This window comes from Tubulanus polymorphus, chromosome 2 (genome assembly GCF_964204645.1).
Source record: "Tubulanus polymorphus chromosome 2, tnTubPoly1.2, whole genome shotgun sequence".
Lineage (NCBI taxonomy): Eukaryota > Metazoa > Nemertea > Palaeonemertea > Tubulaniformes > Tubulanidae > Tubulanus > Tubulanus polymorphus.
The window spans coordinates 2,224,065-2,242,040 of NC_134026.1; the positions used below are offsets into that span (position 1 = coordinate 2,224,065).

At 35.9% G+C, this 17,976-nt stretch overlaps 3 protein-coding genes and 1 non-coding gene across 6 annotated transcripts; 1 reads left to right on the plus strand and 3 right to left on the minus strand.

Moving 5' to 3' along the window:
* Nucleotides 1–345: 345 nt before the first annotated feature.
* On the minus strand, nucleotides 346–5,854 carry LOC141898693 (ras-related protein Rab-10-like). The gene is made up of 6 exons (XM_074784736.1): nucleotides 5,657–5,854; nucleotides 4,714–4,774; nucleotides 4,495–4,633; nucleotides 3,998–4,087; nucleotides 3,760–3,861; nucleotides 346–3,353 (listed from the first exon to the last, which is right to left on the minus strand). Exons 1-6 carry the CDS (start codon nucleotides 5,781–5,783, stop codon nucleotides 3,279–3,281), a joined length of 594 nt encoding a protein of 197 aa, XP_074640837.1. The 5' UTR covers nucleotides 5,784–5,854; the 3' UTR covers nucleotides 346–3,278.
* Nucleotides 5,855–6,318: 464 nt separating this feature from the next.
* On the minus strand, nucleotides 6,319–6,390 carry Trnac-gca (transfer RNA cysteine (anticodon GCA)). The gene has a single exon. It is a non-coding gene; the product is annotated as a tRNA-Cys (tRNA).
* A 221-nt stretch (nucleotides 6,391–6,611) lies between these two features.
* On the plus strand, nucleotides 6,612–12,825 carry LOC141898743 (dynein axonemal intermediate chain 3-like). The gene is made up of 24 exons (XM_074784811.1): nucleotides 6,612–6,636; nucleotides 6,753–6,929; nucleotides 7,027–7,207; nucleotides 7,333–7,413; nucleotides 7,654–7,838; nucleotides 7,932–8,036; nucleotides 8,162–8,320; nucleotides 8,411–8,569; nucleotides 8,898–9,055; nucleotides 9,224–9,335; nucleotides 9,427–9,505; nucleotides 9,579–9,703; nucleotides 9,824–10,000; nucleotides 10,108–10,230; nucleotides 10,308–10,381; nucleotides 10,534–10,660; nucleotides 10,736–10,820; nucleotides 11,069–11,208; nucleotides 11,297–11,360; nucleotides 11,432–11,562; nucleotides 11,699–11,903; nucleotides 11,986–12,077; nucleotides 12,167–12,289; nucleotides 12,366–12,825. The coding sequence occupies exons 2-24, from the start codon at nucleotides 6,855–6,857 to the stop codon at nucleotides 12,507–12,509; spliced, it is 2,904 nt and encodes a 967-aa protein (XP_074640912.1). The 5' UTR covers nucleotides 6,612–6,636; nucleotides 6,753–6,854; the 3' UTR covers nucleotides 12,510–12,825.
* LOC141898744 (neutral amino acid transporter 9-like) lies at nucleotides 12,772–17,928 on the minus strand. Of its 3 annotated transcripts, XM_074784813.1 has the most exons (16): nucleotides 17,774–17,928; nucleotides 17,347–17,406; nucleotides 16,859–16,915; nucleotides 16,618–16,756; nucleotides 16,379–16,464; nucleotides 16,232–16,295; nucleotides 16,042–16,135; nucleotides 15,797–15,964; nucleotides 15,639–15,707; nucleotides 15,239–15,463; nucleotides 14,992–15,096; nucleotides 14,794–14,900; nucleotides 14,613–14,717; nucleotides 14,365–14,513; nucleotides 14,176–14,265; nucleotides 12,772–14,002 (listed from the first exon to the last, which is right to left on the minus strand). In XM_074784813.1, exons 1-16 carry the CDS (start codon nucleotides 17,839–17,841, stop codon nucleotides 13,831–13,833), a joined length of 1,758 nt encoding a protein of 585 aa, XP_074640914.1. In that variant the 5' UTR covers nucleotides 17,842–17,928; the 3' UTR covers nucleotides 12,772–13,830. The 3 variants fall into 3 exon arrangements, with proteins under 3 accessions (XP_074640914.1, XP_074640915.1, XP_074640916.1); XM_074784814.1 differs by lacking the exon at nucleotides 16,859–16,915; XM_074784815.1 differs by lacking the exon at nucleotides 14,794–14,900 and having other exon boundaries at nucleotides 14,613–14,686.
* Between the last annotated feature and the right edge of the window lie 48 nt (nucleotides 17,929–17,976).

The window sequence follows — 17,976 nt, forward strand, 5'->3', positions numbered from 1 at the left end:
AAGAAGCACGTGTTTATTGCCAACTTTGAACGTTGATTCGAGAGAAAGGTTTAAGTATATTATATAACAACACAACCGAAAAACGTAAACGGTCGCAATGAAGGAAAATGAAGGAAAATCAATGCAAAAAATTACAGTCAAATTACTTGTTGCTGAGATTTTTCCTTTTTCTTTTAAATGTAATTGCATCATATTAACAATATACATGTACATGTACATGTACATGTACATGTACATGTACATGTACATGTACATATACATATATATATATATATATATATATATATATATATATATATATATATATATATATATATATATATATATATATATATATACACATATATTCAATCATATACCATGTAATGTACTACAATAATACAATAGCTGGCAGAAGCCAAGGCACCACTGTACACATGCATCAAGAGAAAAGTTCACTTAGTTACATACACACATATTTGCACGTACCAATTTGCAGCCTAGGTCCTTCCCTCAGACACTCTGAAGGGGTGGGTTCAGGGCTGCAGATTGCAACGAACTCTTTCAGATGTTTTCATTGCGAGCATTACTACAGCAGAAGCCTTCTACCGAGTAAAACTGCTGTAATCAACCTTAAGTTGGGATTTCTGTTAACCGTTAGGGAGAACCCTCTAGTGTTTTCAGCGCTGGTGAAGTTGTTAGCGAACGTCTACAATATTCATTAATAACCATTACCCACTGAGGAAATGCTCAAAATTTGCAGATCTTTGATTTGATGCCGAAGCTGGCACTAAAATTTCCCCAGGCCCAACCTTAGATAAAAGGCTTAATCTACTGTAAGCTACAGTCTGAAGAAGTCATTTGTCTCATAAAAATATGCCCGAACTGAATACAAACAAACACACACCATTGCAGCAGAATTGAACTAAGCCCATGCATGTCTATAATATATATATATATATATATACATACCTATATCTTATTAATACATGTATATACAATAGTTTTATACAGCAAAGTATTTCATTATTATTATCATTATTATCAATATTAATATTATCATTCATCATCGTTTTAACCTCGTAAGTTAAGATTTTGACGTACCAGTTCAGAAACCTAGTGATGATGTCATCGACTCATAGTACTTTCAGCCACATCTTTTATGTATAAAAAACTTAAAGGCATATTTCATAACATGTTGATAGTTATGAGCGAGTTCCAAGCGATTGCAGTGCAAGCAGGACCGTGATTGTAAACGAGCCAACAGCTTCCATGTTCTTCCCATATCTTCACAGGGTCCAATTTCATGAAAAAAGTTACTAGTTTTAAGAAATGTTTAGTTTTCATTGCGTTTTGCTGAACAAATATAAAGTGACCAATAGCAACGAAACCAAAATATGACTTAAACTCGTTCGTGAAACTGAATCTTCACCCAGTTGTCCACAAGTAATACTGCAGCAAATAAACCGAATTCATCATCAGAAAATATAGAATTATAATGAGAATAAATATATTAATAGCAATCATGCATTCACATGGTTTACTTCATGATGAGACAAACTGTAGCCATCAATCAAGGCCCAACCAACGGCAACTCACCCAACACCAAACAATAGGCATTTATGCTAAATATGTGTGCATGTCAAGCAATGATTTCACAGGGGTTTCACAGTAAGACAATCTGTTAAAACTAGCGATAATCTTACTACATGCACGTAGACATAGCCCGATAGAATTTGACGATCATACCCTGAACCTCATACCTACTTTTAGTTTCAGTTTTCTGATTCTATGGCGGCCAAATACAATAAAGCTCATAGTGAAGCCTTTAGTTATGTCAAAATTAAAAGATAGATGGCAGAAGAGTTCTATGACACTACTTTTGGAGGCGCTGTGATTCATTTTACAACTGTTACCACGGGGAGTTTGCTTGCATGGACAACAAGCGTCGCATCACTTTTAAACAAGAAAAGAAATGACTGCTAGTTGACTATCTTGAATAACAACATTCAATTGACTTTAGCCATAGATAAGATTATTCAATCATTAAGTGTAAACCACACTTGAATAGTAATAGAAGCTCAAGGGTGTAAATGCAGCAGACCAGTTTTCATGGACAGATGTACTGAAGCAAACCTTATCATAAAGCATACAAGTCTCTCTGAAAGTAATTTCCATTAACACAGAAACAATGAGAAGTGAATGCGATAGAGCGCTTATTACAAAAATCCAAGTTCGTTTTCTCCTATTCAGATTAAATAATGCTAACTATATCATCATTCACCGAGCTTAAGATGATTATTCAGTTTTCATTTATAATTCATTTGAGGTTCACATTCACGCAATCAGTATTAATATCAATGCTTTTCATTTTGTTACAAGATCAAAACACAAATTATCCTATGGTAGACTACTTGCTTACTCATAGTTCTACCTTGGCGATGAAACGTTCAAAATGAATCTCACCAGTGGCATTAAGCCGCAACTGCTTAATTTGCCGAGTCCCGGCCTGAACTAACGAGTAAAGCGGAGTCTACCTGTTAATTCCTGACTTACCGCTAGAGTACATTATTGTAATATTGGCTGCTCATGAAAGACAAGATATTTTACTCTTTGCAATCGATTAAACCGTTCGAAACTGTGAAATCATCAGCGTCCTGTGCTGCACATGTTTTTACTTTTATCACAATCGACCTGAAGTTCAAGTCAATACGAAGACGAATGCACCTCTTCTGCAGCTGCTGCTGCTGCTGCAACTGCCATTCCGCTGTAGGGATTCATAACCGATGCTGATTGAACACCAAACTAAAAACTGCACGCCGTACAGGAATCACGAGTGAGCCGAGAGTTCCAGACTAGTTCATATTAATTATCATCATCATCACCATCATCATACATCAAACTATTCGAGCACGACTCGGTCATTCCCCGTATCATCAACATACACACGCTACGTAAAGGTTGCTAGGCAACAAAAGCTCATCATCAAGCAACATTCAGCAACCTATTCTATTAATGAATAATATCCATCTAATATTAATTAATTGTCGCGACGATTTTTTTCTAAAAAGAAATCTGTTTTTTTTTTTCATTCTTGTATATAATGAATACAGCGTTGAATATATCTAATTTAGTTTAGTCGTACATAAGGAGTTCCACACACGAGCCGTGTGCCAATATATATATATATATATATATATATATATATATATATATATATTCAAGAAGTGTTCCACAATTATACGTGAATTTCACAGTTTTTTTTGTTTGTTTTTGTTATCAACAGACTTTACGAAGTTTCAGCAACACTTTGATCGACTTTGATCCGGTCTGTTTATATTAACGGTCGTTTCGTTCGTATCACGTCCCGGAGTCTGAAAAATAAAACAATCGAGTGTAAATCACAGCTCCACATTTCAGTTTTACCCAAAACTGCACTGGCGATGGCAGGCTAGTATAGCTACATCGGTTAAAACAACAATATGAATTGACAAGATCATTGCATTGAAACAATTAGATTATTGCCAAAAATTTCGCAAAGTTATAAATTTTGGCTTATGTTTTATTTCAGACATTACGATGAAGTGATCGCCATTCAGAAGAGCAGAAAGGAAGTAAAATCACCCACCCAATTCATAATCCACTATCCATCAAAGTATTTCAGTTAAGTGACAATCTCACCATCAGCCCGGATATTTTTTTATCATCCAGAATGCCGGGATAGTGGCAAAATCTGACCGTGATATACATGAAAGCATATTCAAACAAGTGACTGCTCACCTTATTTAGTATAGCTTGGGCCAGATCCATGAAAGCTTTTTCAACGTTGATATTAGACTTAGCACTCGTTTCTAAGAAAGGTATATTATGTTCTCTAGCAATCTGTAAGCAGAATTCAATACATTATCGATAATTTTCCTCATTTTATTCAATAAATGATATGTGGGCCTGCATAGTGAGTCAGCTGTATGACTCTGTTTACTGATAAGATAATATCACAATTAATATGAATACAAACCAAAGTTCCACGTTCTTTCGGGACTCGACGTTTTTCATCCATGTCACATTTGTTTCCAAGAATCATTTTTTCCACATCTTCATTTGCATGCTGGAATAGAAATAGATATGTTTTAAACTACATGTACATTAAAACAAGTCATAAATGTGGGTTCAAACACGTACACACACGACTGTGGAACTGGATCCACAGTTAAATCAAACCCATACAACTGTGGAAGTGGATCCACGGTCAAATTAAACCCATTCAACTATGGAACTGGATCCACGGTCAAATAAAACTGGGTTCAGAGTCAAATTAAACACACACAACTGTGGAACCGGATCCAGGAAAATTAAACCCAAACAACTCTTAAATTGGGTCCACAGACTGAATAAATCCATACAATTGTGGAACTGGGTCCAGAATCAAAATAAATCCATAACTGTGGAACTGAATCCCTAATCAAATTTAACTGCCAAACTATACAACAGCGCGACAGTAGTCACACAACTTACTTCTTCAATATTCCGTAACCATTTTGATATATTATCAAATGTCTTATCATTTGTAATATCATAGACTAACATGATGCCCATAGCCCCTCGGTAATAAGACGTTGTGATTGTATGAAAACGCTCCTGTCCGGCGGTATCCCTAAAATAAAACACAAAATCATTAATCATCCATCAGTCAACTGTCTGAAATGTCAGGAAACGTTATAAGATCATTCTTACCATATCTGCAATTTGATTTTCTTTCCGCCTAATTCTACCGTTTTAATCTTAAAATCTATTCCTACAAAATCAATCAGAATTCACGCTCAAAGTTGAGAAATCAAAAAGAATCAACAATAATCGACAACCGTTTAAAGACAGGTGGATTAAATGGATGGATCGAAAAGGTGTTTAGGTTTACTAGCCAACAATTAAGATGGGGCAGCCGAGGATTTTCTGAAGGACGAGGATGCAAATTTTCGGGAAAATGGAATGGCAGATTTGGGAGAGACTGTGACAGATACTGCGAGAAGAAAGTTTTATGCGTATTATTTCAGGGTTTGTAGCGGTAAGAGGTAATAAAAGTCAGCATTTGAAAATGCAAAGTAGAATTTTCACAGCATTATTTTAATGAATTTTGGCACATTAGAGACACAATAGAGACTGCAATAAAAAAAAATTTTCCTCATGACTTGTAGTATTTCAGGTTTTTCCCAGCAAAGTAAGCACTAAATCAGGACTTATTCGAAATTTATCATAGACTCGGGTCTTTGAGATGAAAGACCAGACAAAAAAGTGTCAAAATGTACTGGTACACTCAAGACTTTATTTATTCGCTACTACAAAACCAGGGGCCGGTTTTATAGACTGGTATTAACATTAACCTGGGGGTTAACTCACTTAAAAATGAATAGAGTTTAGCCCTGGGTTACAGATGATTCCAGTCTATAAAACCGGGCCCTGAATGAATGTCATCATCAGCAGATGATCATTAAAATTACAACTATTGAATTAAGAGAAAAATACATCATTAACTCAAATTTCAATGGTCTGACTAACTAGGGTTGGGGAATGTCAATGACGATGATGAACACTGAACACTGAACAGTCGACACAAAAATTGAACTTAACAGAGTCAGAGGACCCTATTTACAACAGTTCGAATAAAGCAGTATTTCCATACCTATAGTTGAAATAAACGTCGTATTAAAAGCGTCGTCTGAAAATCTAAATAGCAAACACGTTTTGCCGACACCTGAATCACCTATCAGCAACAGTTTGAACAGTAAATCGTATGTTTTCTTGGCCATTTTCTGACTTTTCTAGCACCATATACATAGATTTTCAATATGGCGGACACCACCTCAATAACTAATGTACGGTAGATATTTCCACATCATCGACTTTGTAATATTCTACGTATTAGGGGTGCATATGGTTTTGAATGAATATTTATTTTCTTTAAAATAGAATTTCTAAAAAAAATCTGTCGGTTAAGTAGATGTATTGTGTGAAATTATTGATTTGAATCGCTGACTGCGAGATAGTGGGTAAATGAGTCACTTGTGAAAGAGAACCTCGCGCGATCGGAAGCTGGTCGACCAGTGGGTGTGAATAGCACTGGCCGCTGTACTGATGCTAAAGTTGAACTCCCGTTTCTATCACTCAATTTGAAATTCTCGACTGAATAAATGAACAAATGAAATTTCGAGGATCTTATTCGTTGGGTTCAGCATATCACGTTCGATTCGGCCAAATATTAAGAATACCAAATCTCCGAACACCCAACACCCTAAATTTACGAAATAAAGCTTGGCCCTACCTGAAAAAAAGAAAAATATTGCCAGGGGGCACCCGGATTTGAACCAGGGACCTCTCGATCTGCAGTCGAATGCTCTACCACTGAGCTATACCCCCGGTGCGAATCACTCGAGAAAAATAGCATTATAAAATATCAATCTTGAGGAGAAAAACTCATGGCGCATACCATTTATATTGAAATGTGTTAAACAGTTTTAAATGCATATGATGGAATATGTAGCAACTTATTTTGTAACACCCTTATCATAGTATAGTATCTGACAGAGCCTTTGATCGTTTCTATGGCAACGAAAACAGCGTCGGGCACTTTCAATATGGCTGCCTTCATGTGGAATTAAATAAGTGAGTGGACTTTCCAAGTTAAATATGCCAATTTCTGCTTATTTATTTACACGAAAGAGTCATGTTGTCAAAAAAGAGAAGACACATTTGTAATGAATTTTTCTGTATATTTTTAGACTACCTCGACTAAAACAACAGGCTACAATCCAACGTCAAAAAAAAGTTGATCTGATCTGACATTCATTGGATTGACAACTTACTTTAACGTCATCGACATCATGGCTGATGATGAAAATCAAGAAACTGTAACTCCTAAAGAGAAAGAGGCATCAAAGGAACCGGAGAAAGATACTGTAAGAAGAACAAATGACCTTGAAAAAAAATCAAAACCTATAATTCTATTTTTTAGGGAACTAAAACTTTATCAAATTCCCCAATTTATATATTTAGGATACTTCATCACAGAAATCATCAAGATTAAGCATCCCGAATAAATCTCCATCGGCTTCAAAATCTAAAAGCCGATCAGGAAGTGCATTATCTGGCGGTAGTGCGAAGAATAGATCCTCCCGAACAGGAAGCCCGACTAGCGCTAAATCAAGTGCTAAATCGAGAAGAAGTAAACCACAAAGTAAGTCCATGAAAGGATGGTTCAAAATATTGAATAAAGCCTCCTGAAATCAAGCAGTTTTGTTTAGCTATTTTGACTACATTTCCATGAAATTTTGAAAAAAAATATTATCGTTTTTGTTTTAGCGCCGGTAAAAAAATCAACTGATGAAGAAGAAAGCGAAAAAGATAATAAAACACCGATACCAGTTTTAAATACTGAGGGCCGTAAGTTTTGACCACACAGTATCTAGATTTATTTAGCTATGCGATGTATAATCTTTCTACGCTATATTGCGCCTACACTGCAGTGCAGGGCTGACACAATATAGCAAACTGTCCATTGTACAATTTCCAAAAGTTTCAGTTCATCTCCAGCAGCATGGCGTATGATACTGTCTGCAAGGATAAAAATAAAACCCAGCTGTTCAATATATTTGTAGCTAATTGAATCATTTTTTGTTCTAGCTCTACCTGAGAATTGTGTGCCTCTATTTTTGTCCGGTCAGTCTCAGGGAATATTTAATTGCGTCGCCGATGAACAAGTTACCGCTGAAAACCCGTACAAACTGATCAGCAAAGAGAGCATCATTCAAGATTTTAAAAATCGTGCTGCAGTTTGTGATTTCCATCCTGTAAAACAGGTTGTTTTTGTAAGTAGTAGATCCATCAAATTGCTCCTCTGGCTACAACTTTATACCTTAGTGATGGAAAATGAAATTCTCTGAATTTTCACCCTATTTCAGGACTACCCGGGAGATGAAATTTTAGTTGTTTATGACTGCGATTTTGTTTGGGGTCAGAATTTCTTTGTGGCTTTAACGGAAGAAGCGAAAGAACTCCTTTTACGAGTAAGTACTGTGCACAGCTACAGCAAGAAGAATAGGAAAAATGCTTTTCATAAATCATATCGGTGATCCGTGCAGGTTCTTGTGCAGAGTAAGATTTCGATTATGAAATTATACTTTCTCTGCAGCCGCCGAAACCAGAAGGTGAAGAGGGTGAAGAAGGCACTGCTGAACAAGATGCCGAACCGGTCATATACAAGTATATCCCTCCTGAACCTAAAGATTGGATTTCATTCGGCAGCGAGATAGAAATAGAGGAAGAATCAGTTCGTGAACATAGAAATCAGGTCTGATTTACCGCACCTTCTGTTTCTCATGCGCGATCTACATGTTTATTCATTCATGTCTTTCGTAAACCGTGTATTCAATTCTTTCAGTTGCAAGTAGTAGTGAGAAGAGTTCGACGTGAGTTTGGAGCGCCGTGTACGTTTACAGATCGAAATGTCGGAGACGCTAAAGATGGATACATCGAGTGTACACCTTACGAAGATAAATCATATGACTTGAACACGATCGAACTAGATAAAGGAACGCAAGTAAATATACAGTTTGAAATACTCCTTATAGAATTGTTTTTAACCGGGCACCAGCCTATATTACTGAATTTTTATGTATTCGAAATTCTGCTACGTCTCCAATACAATCTTCTGTCATACATTTTCTGTCTTGGCACCTTTTCTGTGAAATAATTCCCAGTGAAGTCTTTTCATCCAAAGAATTAAAGAAAAGTGTTTTAGTTGAATATATATTGAGAAGAAAATGAATTATTGTTATTACCGTTATCAAATAACAGATAAATAAACCACTCTGAAATGTTGAATTTTAATAGGCCTATTATAATACGATCGCTTCATGAATTTTCAGGCTATTCCCTTCCTGGTGGAAACTTCAACTCAAACTGATTGGAAATATCCGAGAAATGCGTGTACTCAGTATTACCCTCGAGAATTCACTGATGAGGAAAAAGAAGCGCATCTCAACTCAAAGAATCTAAAAGATGCTGTTAACAATGTCACCCCTAGGTACCGTAAATACTTTAGAAATCTGAACAAAGGAATAGAGGAGAAAATAATGGAGTGATATCTTTATATGTTATTCTGTCATAAGAGGGCATTTTCAATAATGTCTTATATTTAGCAGGTAAGCGAATTCTGTCTTTCATCTCTTGTTCAAACTTTATTTTCTAACAGATTTAAACTTTCATTGCAACAAAATGAAATTATGGACGTATTCATCGATGACTGGTATAATCTATCAGATATGGACAGCACATTCGGTAGCAAGGCTGATAACCATTTGAAGGTGAGTTTCAATATTCAAAATTACTGTTTCAAGTAGGCTATGAGTAGTAAGTTTGAATATTTCTATGGATATTCTTCGCATTTTATTTCAGGAATACCAATCATTTACCGATTTACAATTCAGTAAGGAAAAAACCATTACCTGTATCGACTGGCATCCAACAATTAGAGGTGAGTAGAAAATAACTCGAATGAGCACAAAAAACACTGTAGATCTGATTTGATGCCTGTATTGATTTTTTAGGTGTAATTGCTGTTTCTGTGGCCGAACGAATTGCATTTGATGATAGGATTGATCAATCCGCTAGAATCATCATGACACCATCGCTGATACTTATCTGGAGTTTTACAGATCCGATACATCCACAGGTACTGAATACATTTTGTAGTGTACCCGGGTACATGCTCACATTTCTTATGAGCACAGTTTAAGTCAAAATCTGGGTTCACGTGAATTTGCGGTAATATGATTTTTATGATATTGTATAGTTACTGCTCGAGGCTCCCGATGATATTTACGGATTCAAATTCTGTCCGACCGATCCGAATATTATCGTCGGAGGTTGTATGAACGGACAGGTTGTATTGTGGGATATTTCCGCTCACGTCGAAAGACTGAAAGTTCCTCGATCGACGAACAAGAAAAAGAATCCAATGGACACTTTGGTATGCATCAATTACCAATACATGGCTCATGGGCCTATAACTTATTTTTCGTTTGTGAAATTGGGAAAAAGGCCACGAAACCTTCAAACTTTGTTATATCATTTCAGAAAGGTTTTGAGGATGAGAATGCTTTAGAGACTCCTATTGTAAGGTATGCCGCTGTATCTAGTATCGAACACAGTCATAAAGCAGCTATTACTGATATACTATGGGTTCCAGATCATATGGAGGTATTCGATTTATCCTACGCTTTCACCTCATTTAATTTCCGACTAACAAATGAACTGACTGTATTTGCATATTACAGGTCACGAGAATGGGAATTCCTATAGAAAACAAAAGTCAACAGTGTACTCAGATTATGACATGTGCAACTGATCAGTAAGTACCGTAGTGAAGTCATATTGATTTAGATAAAAGTTATTCTTCTCGGGATCTAAAACTGAAAACAAATCAGATCGCCAGTCATAATAGAAATTTAGTTTCTTAACAAGACCCAGTGCATAGTATTTATTACGTGCTTGGTTTTTCAGTACGGTTTTATTCTGGGATATCAAACCCCCTAAATCCGGTAACGTACCGGAATCGAAGATGAAAACGCCGATGGGCGTTCCGACGACGTTCAAACACTTAGACCTTACGTGGAAACCGGTTCTGAAAGTAAGCATCGTTATAATATTCGTACGGTTGCGCAGGCAACACTCACTGGGTTTATCTTCTGATATTCTTCTATAGGTAACATTGCTGAAATCAGAACCAGGAGGCGATCACAGTCCGATTAAATTCAGTATTTCTGAAAAACAAGGAAATCGTTCAGTTTGTAAGTAGAGTTGTTTTCCATGACTGTATAATCTTATCAAATAGAAAACCCAGACTTACGAATAGAGGATCTCGATGTTTCATCTCAAATACTATGAGCCACTGAAAATAACTCTTAGCATTTGAGGTGAAATCTCAAAATCCTGTACTAATTACTACTTTGTTTTATTGTGGGTTTTTCTTCAATGAGCTGTAGGTTTGATATGCTGCTTATATCTGAATGTTGCACTGTTGTATTTGTTTGTATAGTGAGTAATTTGGTTGAGAAGAAGGAAGTTGATGCTACTCAGTCTCAGAGCGGCGGATTCAGTTTTGGCAGCACTAAACCAGGTTCAGCTAAAGCTAAGACTTTAGAAAACGTCAATACACATTTCTACGTCGGAACGGAAGTATGTCTCACGTACCCGGTATAAGTTATTTTAAGGTAAACCATTCATCGAGTCTAATATTCAGGATCTTTCGAATCTTGATTTTTAGGATGGTGAAATTGTCTACGTCGATTGGATGCCTCAAAAAGATCAGGACACCGGGAAAATAGGAAGTAGGTTTTTAGTTTGGGATTTTAGGATCAATTTTGTTATTTTCTTTTTTCATTCTAATTTCTCATTTCAGCAATGAAACCTATTTTTTATAATTCATTCCACGATGGACCGGTCGTCGCTATGCAAAGATCGCCGTTCTTCAGCGATGTTATTTTACTCGTCGGTGGATGGACGTTTTCAATTTGGAAGGAGAAAGTCAACGTAAGTCATCCTGTAACGAGAATATCTTATGAATTCTGATTTCTCTTCATCGAGATGAACTGATTAATATCAGGTTTAATCATGCACTTTAAAACTATAGTTAAACCGATTTCTATGTATCCATTCCGTTCTATAGAGTGGTCCTATATTGAGCTCATGCGCCGCAACGAAGCGTTTAACATACGGTCACTGGTCGCCGTCACGTCCGTCTGTATTCTATATCACTCGAGCTGATGGAAGCGTCGATGTGTGGGATTTATTAGATAAAACTCACGAACCGTCGCTGAATCAGAGCGTTTCATCACACGCGATCACTTGTATTTTCCCGTATGAAGTTACAGGTAGGTTTTGAATCCTACGCGCAGTTAACGCGGCTAAATATTTACGAGTTTAACCTTTTTTGTATTGATCTATCTGTTGTAGCTAAACAGCACCTATTAGCGGTTGGAGATGATGCTGGTACTCTTCATATTATGGAAATACCATGGAGTCTTAGACATTCAGTTGCTAATGAGGTATTGATAAATTTAATCATTTACCGCATAACTTTGACGAGACTGGACGATTGAAACTGTCAATATTTGTGTATCGTATTTGCTAATAGGAACAAATGATGTTGAATTACGTCGACCGTGAGGTGAAAAGAAGACATTTCGTCGAAGCCAGATGGGATTTCAGGGAACAAGAGAAACGCGAAATGGAAGCTGAAACCAAGAAAAAAGCTGGTGTAAGTCATAAGTTAACTTCATGCAAAACGTTTCGGACTGATTCAAAATGCTGAGACATCTCAAATCACATTACAGATCGCACCAAATGTTGTTCTTACCGAAGAAGAAATCCTATACAAGATGAAACAAGAATACCAGGCATACTTGGATGATGAGTCATCGTTCTTAAGAGAACTAGGACTGAAAGATGATATAGATGAACCGTTACCAGAGGTTTGAGCCCTATATAACACCAGAGGATAATATTAAGATTATCATAAAATCAGTCGAAAATAACCACAATAGAATCAATTCTAAACTCAATATTTGCTGTAATATTGATGTTGCAATACTGTTGATAATTCCTGCTTGATATCATTAAAGATCCGTCCATTGTATTTCATGAACTATTTCATAGAATTCAAAACTTACATGTAACGCAATGTGCCCACCACATACATATAAATATATAGGAATGAATGATAGAATTATTTATGCTACAGTTGATAATTTTTATTTTCTGAAAAAGCAAATGAACATGTACATGTATATAAATCCTATTTCGATTACTGTTACAGGTTTTTACTGTTGTAAAATATATTTTCATTTATTTATAAAATCACATTCTTGACATGCATGAAACTTAAAAATAAAGCTTACGTTTTTCTGGCTATTTTTGTTGTTTATTTTTGTTTGCTTTTATCGCATGTGTCGGTGATTGAAATACACTTAAAGCAAATCAGACTAGCGAGATGGACAAACATACATCTACATGCATTATCGATGTACCCGGTACCAAACAAGCCCTTCTGTAGATTCCCTCGGTTTGGAACTGTTCAATTTTCTGTTCACTGGATGAAATACTCTACGTCAGTTGTTACATCTTTACTCGGGCTAATTATGCAGCGCTCCTGCCTGCCCAACCCCTATGACAATATATATGTATGTAATTGAACACTAATGCATAGAATCGTGCACTATTGATTACAATACATAGTCAGATCCTTATTGTACATGGCAGCATTCACAATAAATACTTGAAGAGGCACAAGATACTAAACGTCTTAAAAACAATCAGCCCATCTTATACAGATTGACAAATTCAAATTGACCAGAATAAACATGTAAAGCGTGAAAAATACATTCATTAAATGGCAATGTTTCTTCATAATCGTTGGACCTAAGAATATCATTTTAATGCCCATGAACCTTGACCTGTCTATAGTCCGATTTGTGATAATCTTTCTACTAGCAGAAATTAAATTCATGAATTGAATTTTGACACCCACCAGGAATGTGATATCACAGATCTTAAGCACATATTCATATCTAAATTATGCAAGGACAATGACGCGATAAAAATAGAGTTATCGATACAAAAAAGTAAAAGACGTTTCTATTCATTTCATACAAATATAATATTTCAACAGTGATCACAGAAATTATGAAACTGTAATATCCATCCATGCACGCTCATGTAGGCCTACATGTATTGAAGTTTCAAGTCAGGAGATTAAAAAGTCAAAATCAACTTGATTAAAGTTCGGAGCGATTGTGATTATCATCCTATGCGAACGAATTGTCCGATGAAATTAGCGATTCCCAAAACGATTAATCCACAATGAAAAACGATGACCGGAATTGTCAGGGTTCCTTCTTTTTTTCGCTCTAACATATACACTATACACGGGAGGCAGAAGATGTACGCTAATCCACAGAAAGCACCAGAAAATCTACAAAAAATGAACCAATAAGATAAAGGGGATTAAGAGGGACCTTACAACGAAATCCTCATTATCTAATAATATGAGGTCACTTCCAATTAACTGATAACAATATATAGTAGGCGATAAACAAAGATAAACATTGATTGGAATGAGATGTGAAGTACTTTTCAAAGACTGACCTTATAATGACACCAATATGAGGCAAAAATCTGGCGAACAGTACACAAATTGTAACCAGTATTGCATTCAATATTAGCACGTGTAGTACCCTAGGGAATTATATAGTACAATTTCACAATAACACATATTTCACAAAAATCAACTAATTCAACACGAATTTTGATATGGAACGGAGATGACAAACTTACCCGGGGTAAACTGATCCAAATATTGGATATAAGATTTGTACTCTGAAGATGTATGTCAACAGCGGAAACACTGTCATCATTTGGAAGAATAAACAAACGCGAGCAATCATAGCCATCAAGTCATAATTCGCCAGATTATTCAACAAATTCTGAATGAGTAAAAATACAAGCAGCCTATGAGATAGAATACCAGGAGGTATCAAAAATAAGAGAAAAATTTGAAATTAAATCACGGATAGTCTACTTACATCTTCGATACAGGCTTTCGCATAAGGAAATGCGGAATAAAAACACAATCCAACAAAGATGTACGTTACACTTACTAAAATATAAGCAATACTGAGATCGCGACCCTGTAAATAAAACAAATACAGATTATCAAATCTACTCATGCTCTCTTATAAAGTAGTTCTAAAGATTTGTACTTACATTATTTTGTGGATTTTTCTGCATTCGCAGGATACTGAGGGCGCAATTGTGAACGAAAAATGCCAAGGAAAGCGTTCCAGTTAAGGAGAAAAATGTTGGCACGAATTCTAAATTTGCAAAGAAATATGATATGCTTGGATATTAAACGTTCTGGTGCATAATGCAAGATAAGTGTATGAAGAAGATTCGATGACTTACGATGTATTTTCATTGTAGGATCACTAGCATTGAAATCTAAATGGAAGCCCCAATAGGCAGCTTTTACGACGACAAATGCTACAATGTACATCACTGAAATTGTGCCTGAAAAGTCAAAATTTCAAAATACATTACCTTGAAATAAACACATAATTAACTAAATGATAGTCAGTTGTCAGATATTCTTTTTCAAATTTCAGAGAAATCGTTATTCTTCAAAACTGAAAAGTTAGATGTTCTTACTTACCCAGTGAGTTAAACTTTGTGAAGAACGTTGGCGACTTGAAATTAATCAATGGAAATACAGCTGCGATCAAAAAGAATGGAACAGTCTTCACTTGATCCCATACTTTGTGAAAAATACTTTTTGGAGGTGGCATCGGTGTTGTCATCAGAAAATCATAGAAGTTCATAGTCTGGGGTGGAACTGTCGCGTTGTGGCTCGGTATGTGAGGAGGGTGAGGACAAACAGCTGTAGATTTGAAAAGAAGACGACAAATGATTAAAATTTGAGAACAGAAACTACAGTAAATATACAATGTAATGCTCAAATCATGATCATTTGAGAGATGAAAGAAAAAAATTGAGTTTGACTATAATATCATATTATGATAATACAAGAAAACTTAACAGAACTAATGACTTACCATCTAGATATTTGCCATGGTTAGTATGATTGACATGAGGTGACGGGATACTAGAGTTTGTCGCTTTATCTATAACACAAGCATATATTTGAAGTTAGCGAATTCAACTAATTACATATGTTATTATACAGACTTTCAGCGATTCTTAACACTCTTACCATGAATAAATGAGACTGTGTTGAACAGGAAATTCGACATGAGCACCCAAAAGACGATCATCGCACCAAGGAGTGTCGCAACTGAGAAAAATATTCCGGCAAGCTCTCCCCACTTCCCTAAGTAATACCGGCAAACATCCGAGAATTCCAGCACATTGACTTTCCCCTCTGAAGGAAATAATTTCATCCTTCAGCTTAGCCTGAAACCTACTGAATTACATATAACAAGTTTGAAATCTACTCACCTAATGCTCTCGGAGATCGAATAACTAAATAAGCAGTGTAAAGGGTAATGGCAGCCATTAAACACATTAAAGTAATACCAGTCGCAAAACCAGCCTAAAACAATAAAACAATTTGGTATTTCTATCTTCAGAGTTTATTTTGACTTTATTCAAATTATTCAGTTATTAAGTCAGTGAAGTCTACACTGACCTGTTGTATTGCCCAAGGTATGCTCAGTAAAGATGTACCCATCATCGTGTTCCAAATTGAGAATCTGAAATGCAGAGTTCAATGAATTCTTTTGTATGCAACACAAAGATATGACTTTGACCTTTGATGCAATTGTCAAAAACTTACATAGTAACAATACTTGATTGTGTTCCATCTGTTCTGAGAGGAATGACAGCAAAAAACTTAGCAGGCACAACATGATCAGGCATCAACTGAAATTTGTTTTATCAAGCATCTTTTATTATCAGAAACAGTACATTCTCATGGATTTAGATGCTTTCAATCAGTAATGACCATAATTCAGGTATTTTGGATTGGGATGGATCAATTTGACAACAATATATCATGATGCATAGAATACGTACCAGTAAACTGTTTCTACCGTGCGGTGCTAGTTTACTGTAATATTTATATCTGTTAATTGAAGCTACCGTATTTTCATCATGATCGTACAATTCTCTGTAAACCTCGGTAGGATTGATGCTGTGATAATGTAATGGCCGCCTGGAAAATAAAGTAAATTTTACGGTTGAAATTAATTCATCATTTTACATATTTTGAGGACGCTACTTTCTCCGTGAAATTTCCTCCAATATTGATAACTACCTGACACTTTTTGAATCAGAATTTCGTTCATTTGGTGAAGAAATTGAACTTAATCTTCTACAAATAAATGAACAATCAAATCACACCAAAATGAGGGAGTTTGAATTGTTTATTGTGTACCTAGCCAATAGGACATTTATAGTGACTGGACATAGATTATCTATTAATTACTAAATAAGGTATTGTTTTGGCAATATAGGGGTGGTGTGACATAAAGGATCGACAAATAATTAACAAGTGACATTAATTGTTATATTGAGTCATGGATGATTGATCAAGGATGTGCATAGATACTAATAGACAGATACCACAAGTCTAAACAGTAGTTAGTAATTAAATTGTGCTCTGGGGCTAATAAATAGCTAGAAAATAGGCTTAGACAGAGACTAGAACAATTAGATTTGTATACATTGATCATAGGCCCGGGAGAGTGCTATTGAATAATATTATGTGAAGCTCGATTTGTGATAAAGTTGTGTTTAACCTACCTTCCACTTCTAGAACTTGTTGGAGATTCACTATGTGTGATATCCAAATCCGACGATGACCTAAAAACCCCCAAAATTAATAGCGTTTAGAATGACACTAAGAGAGACTTGGAAAACCCATGGAATGGAAGACCAATAGAAATAGAGAGCCGTCGTAGGGAAGTCCTGACTGGAAGATAGAAAAGTTCATTTGAAATTGGACCCTCGGCCTCCCCCCGCTAAGGACCCTGGGCCTGGCTGGGCTTTGTACCAATCATCATACCATTTTGCTTCACTTTCACCCAGATGCCTAAATGATATTTATGATTGGGATTTAAAACATTCCCTAGTTCACTATTTGCAATGTTTACTAATTTTAAACTTTTTGGTGTGTCGATAGGCCTACCTACGAAGTGTTAAATCAAAATTACTTGACATGATGACTTACCCTTTTAACAGTGGACTTTGTTCATTCTTCGTACCATTACTGGGTTTTCGTTTAGGTTTTGGATCCATATTTACTTCTAATGCGTTCCAGGAACCAAATCAAAAAGCGAATCAAAATAATGCTCCTAGGATCTAGGCCCAATGCCAGAGACCGAGACCAGCTGACTTTTGTATATTTCCGGGTTGTAAGCGCTACCAAGTGGC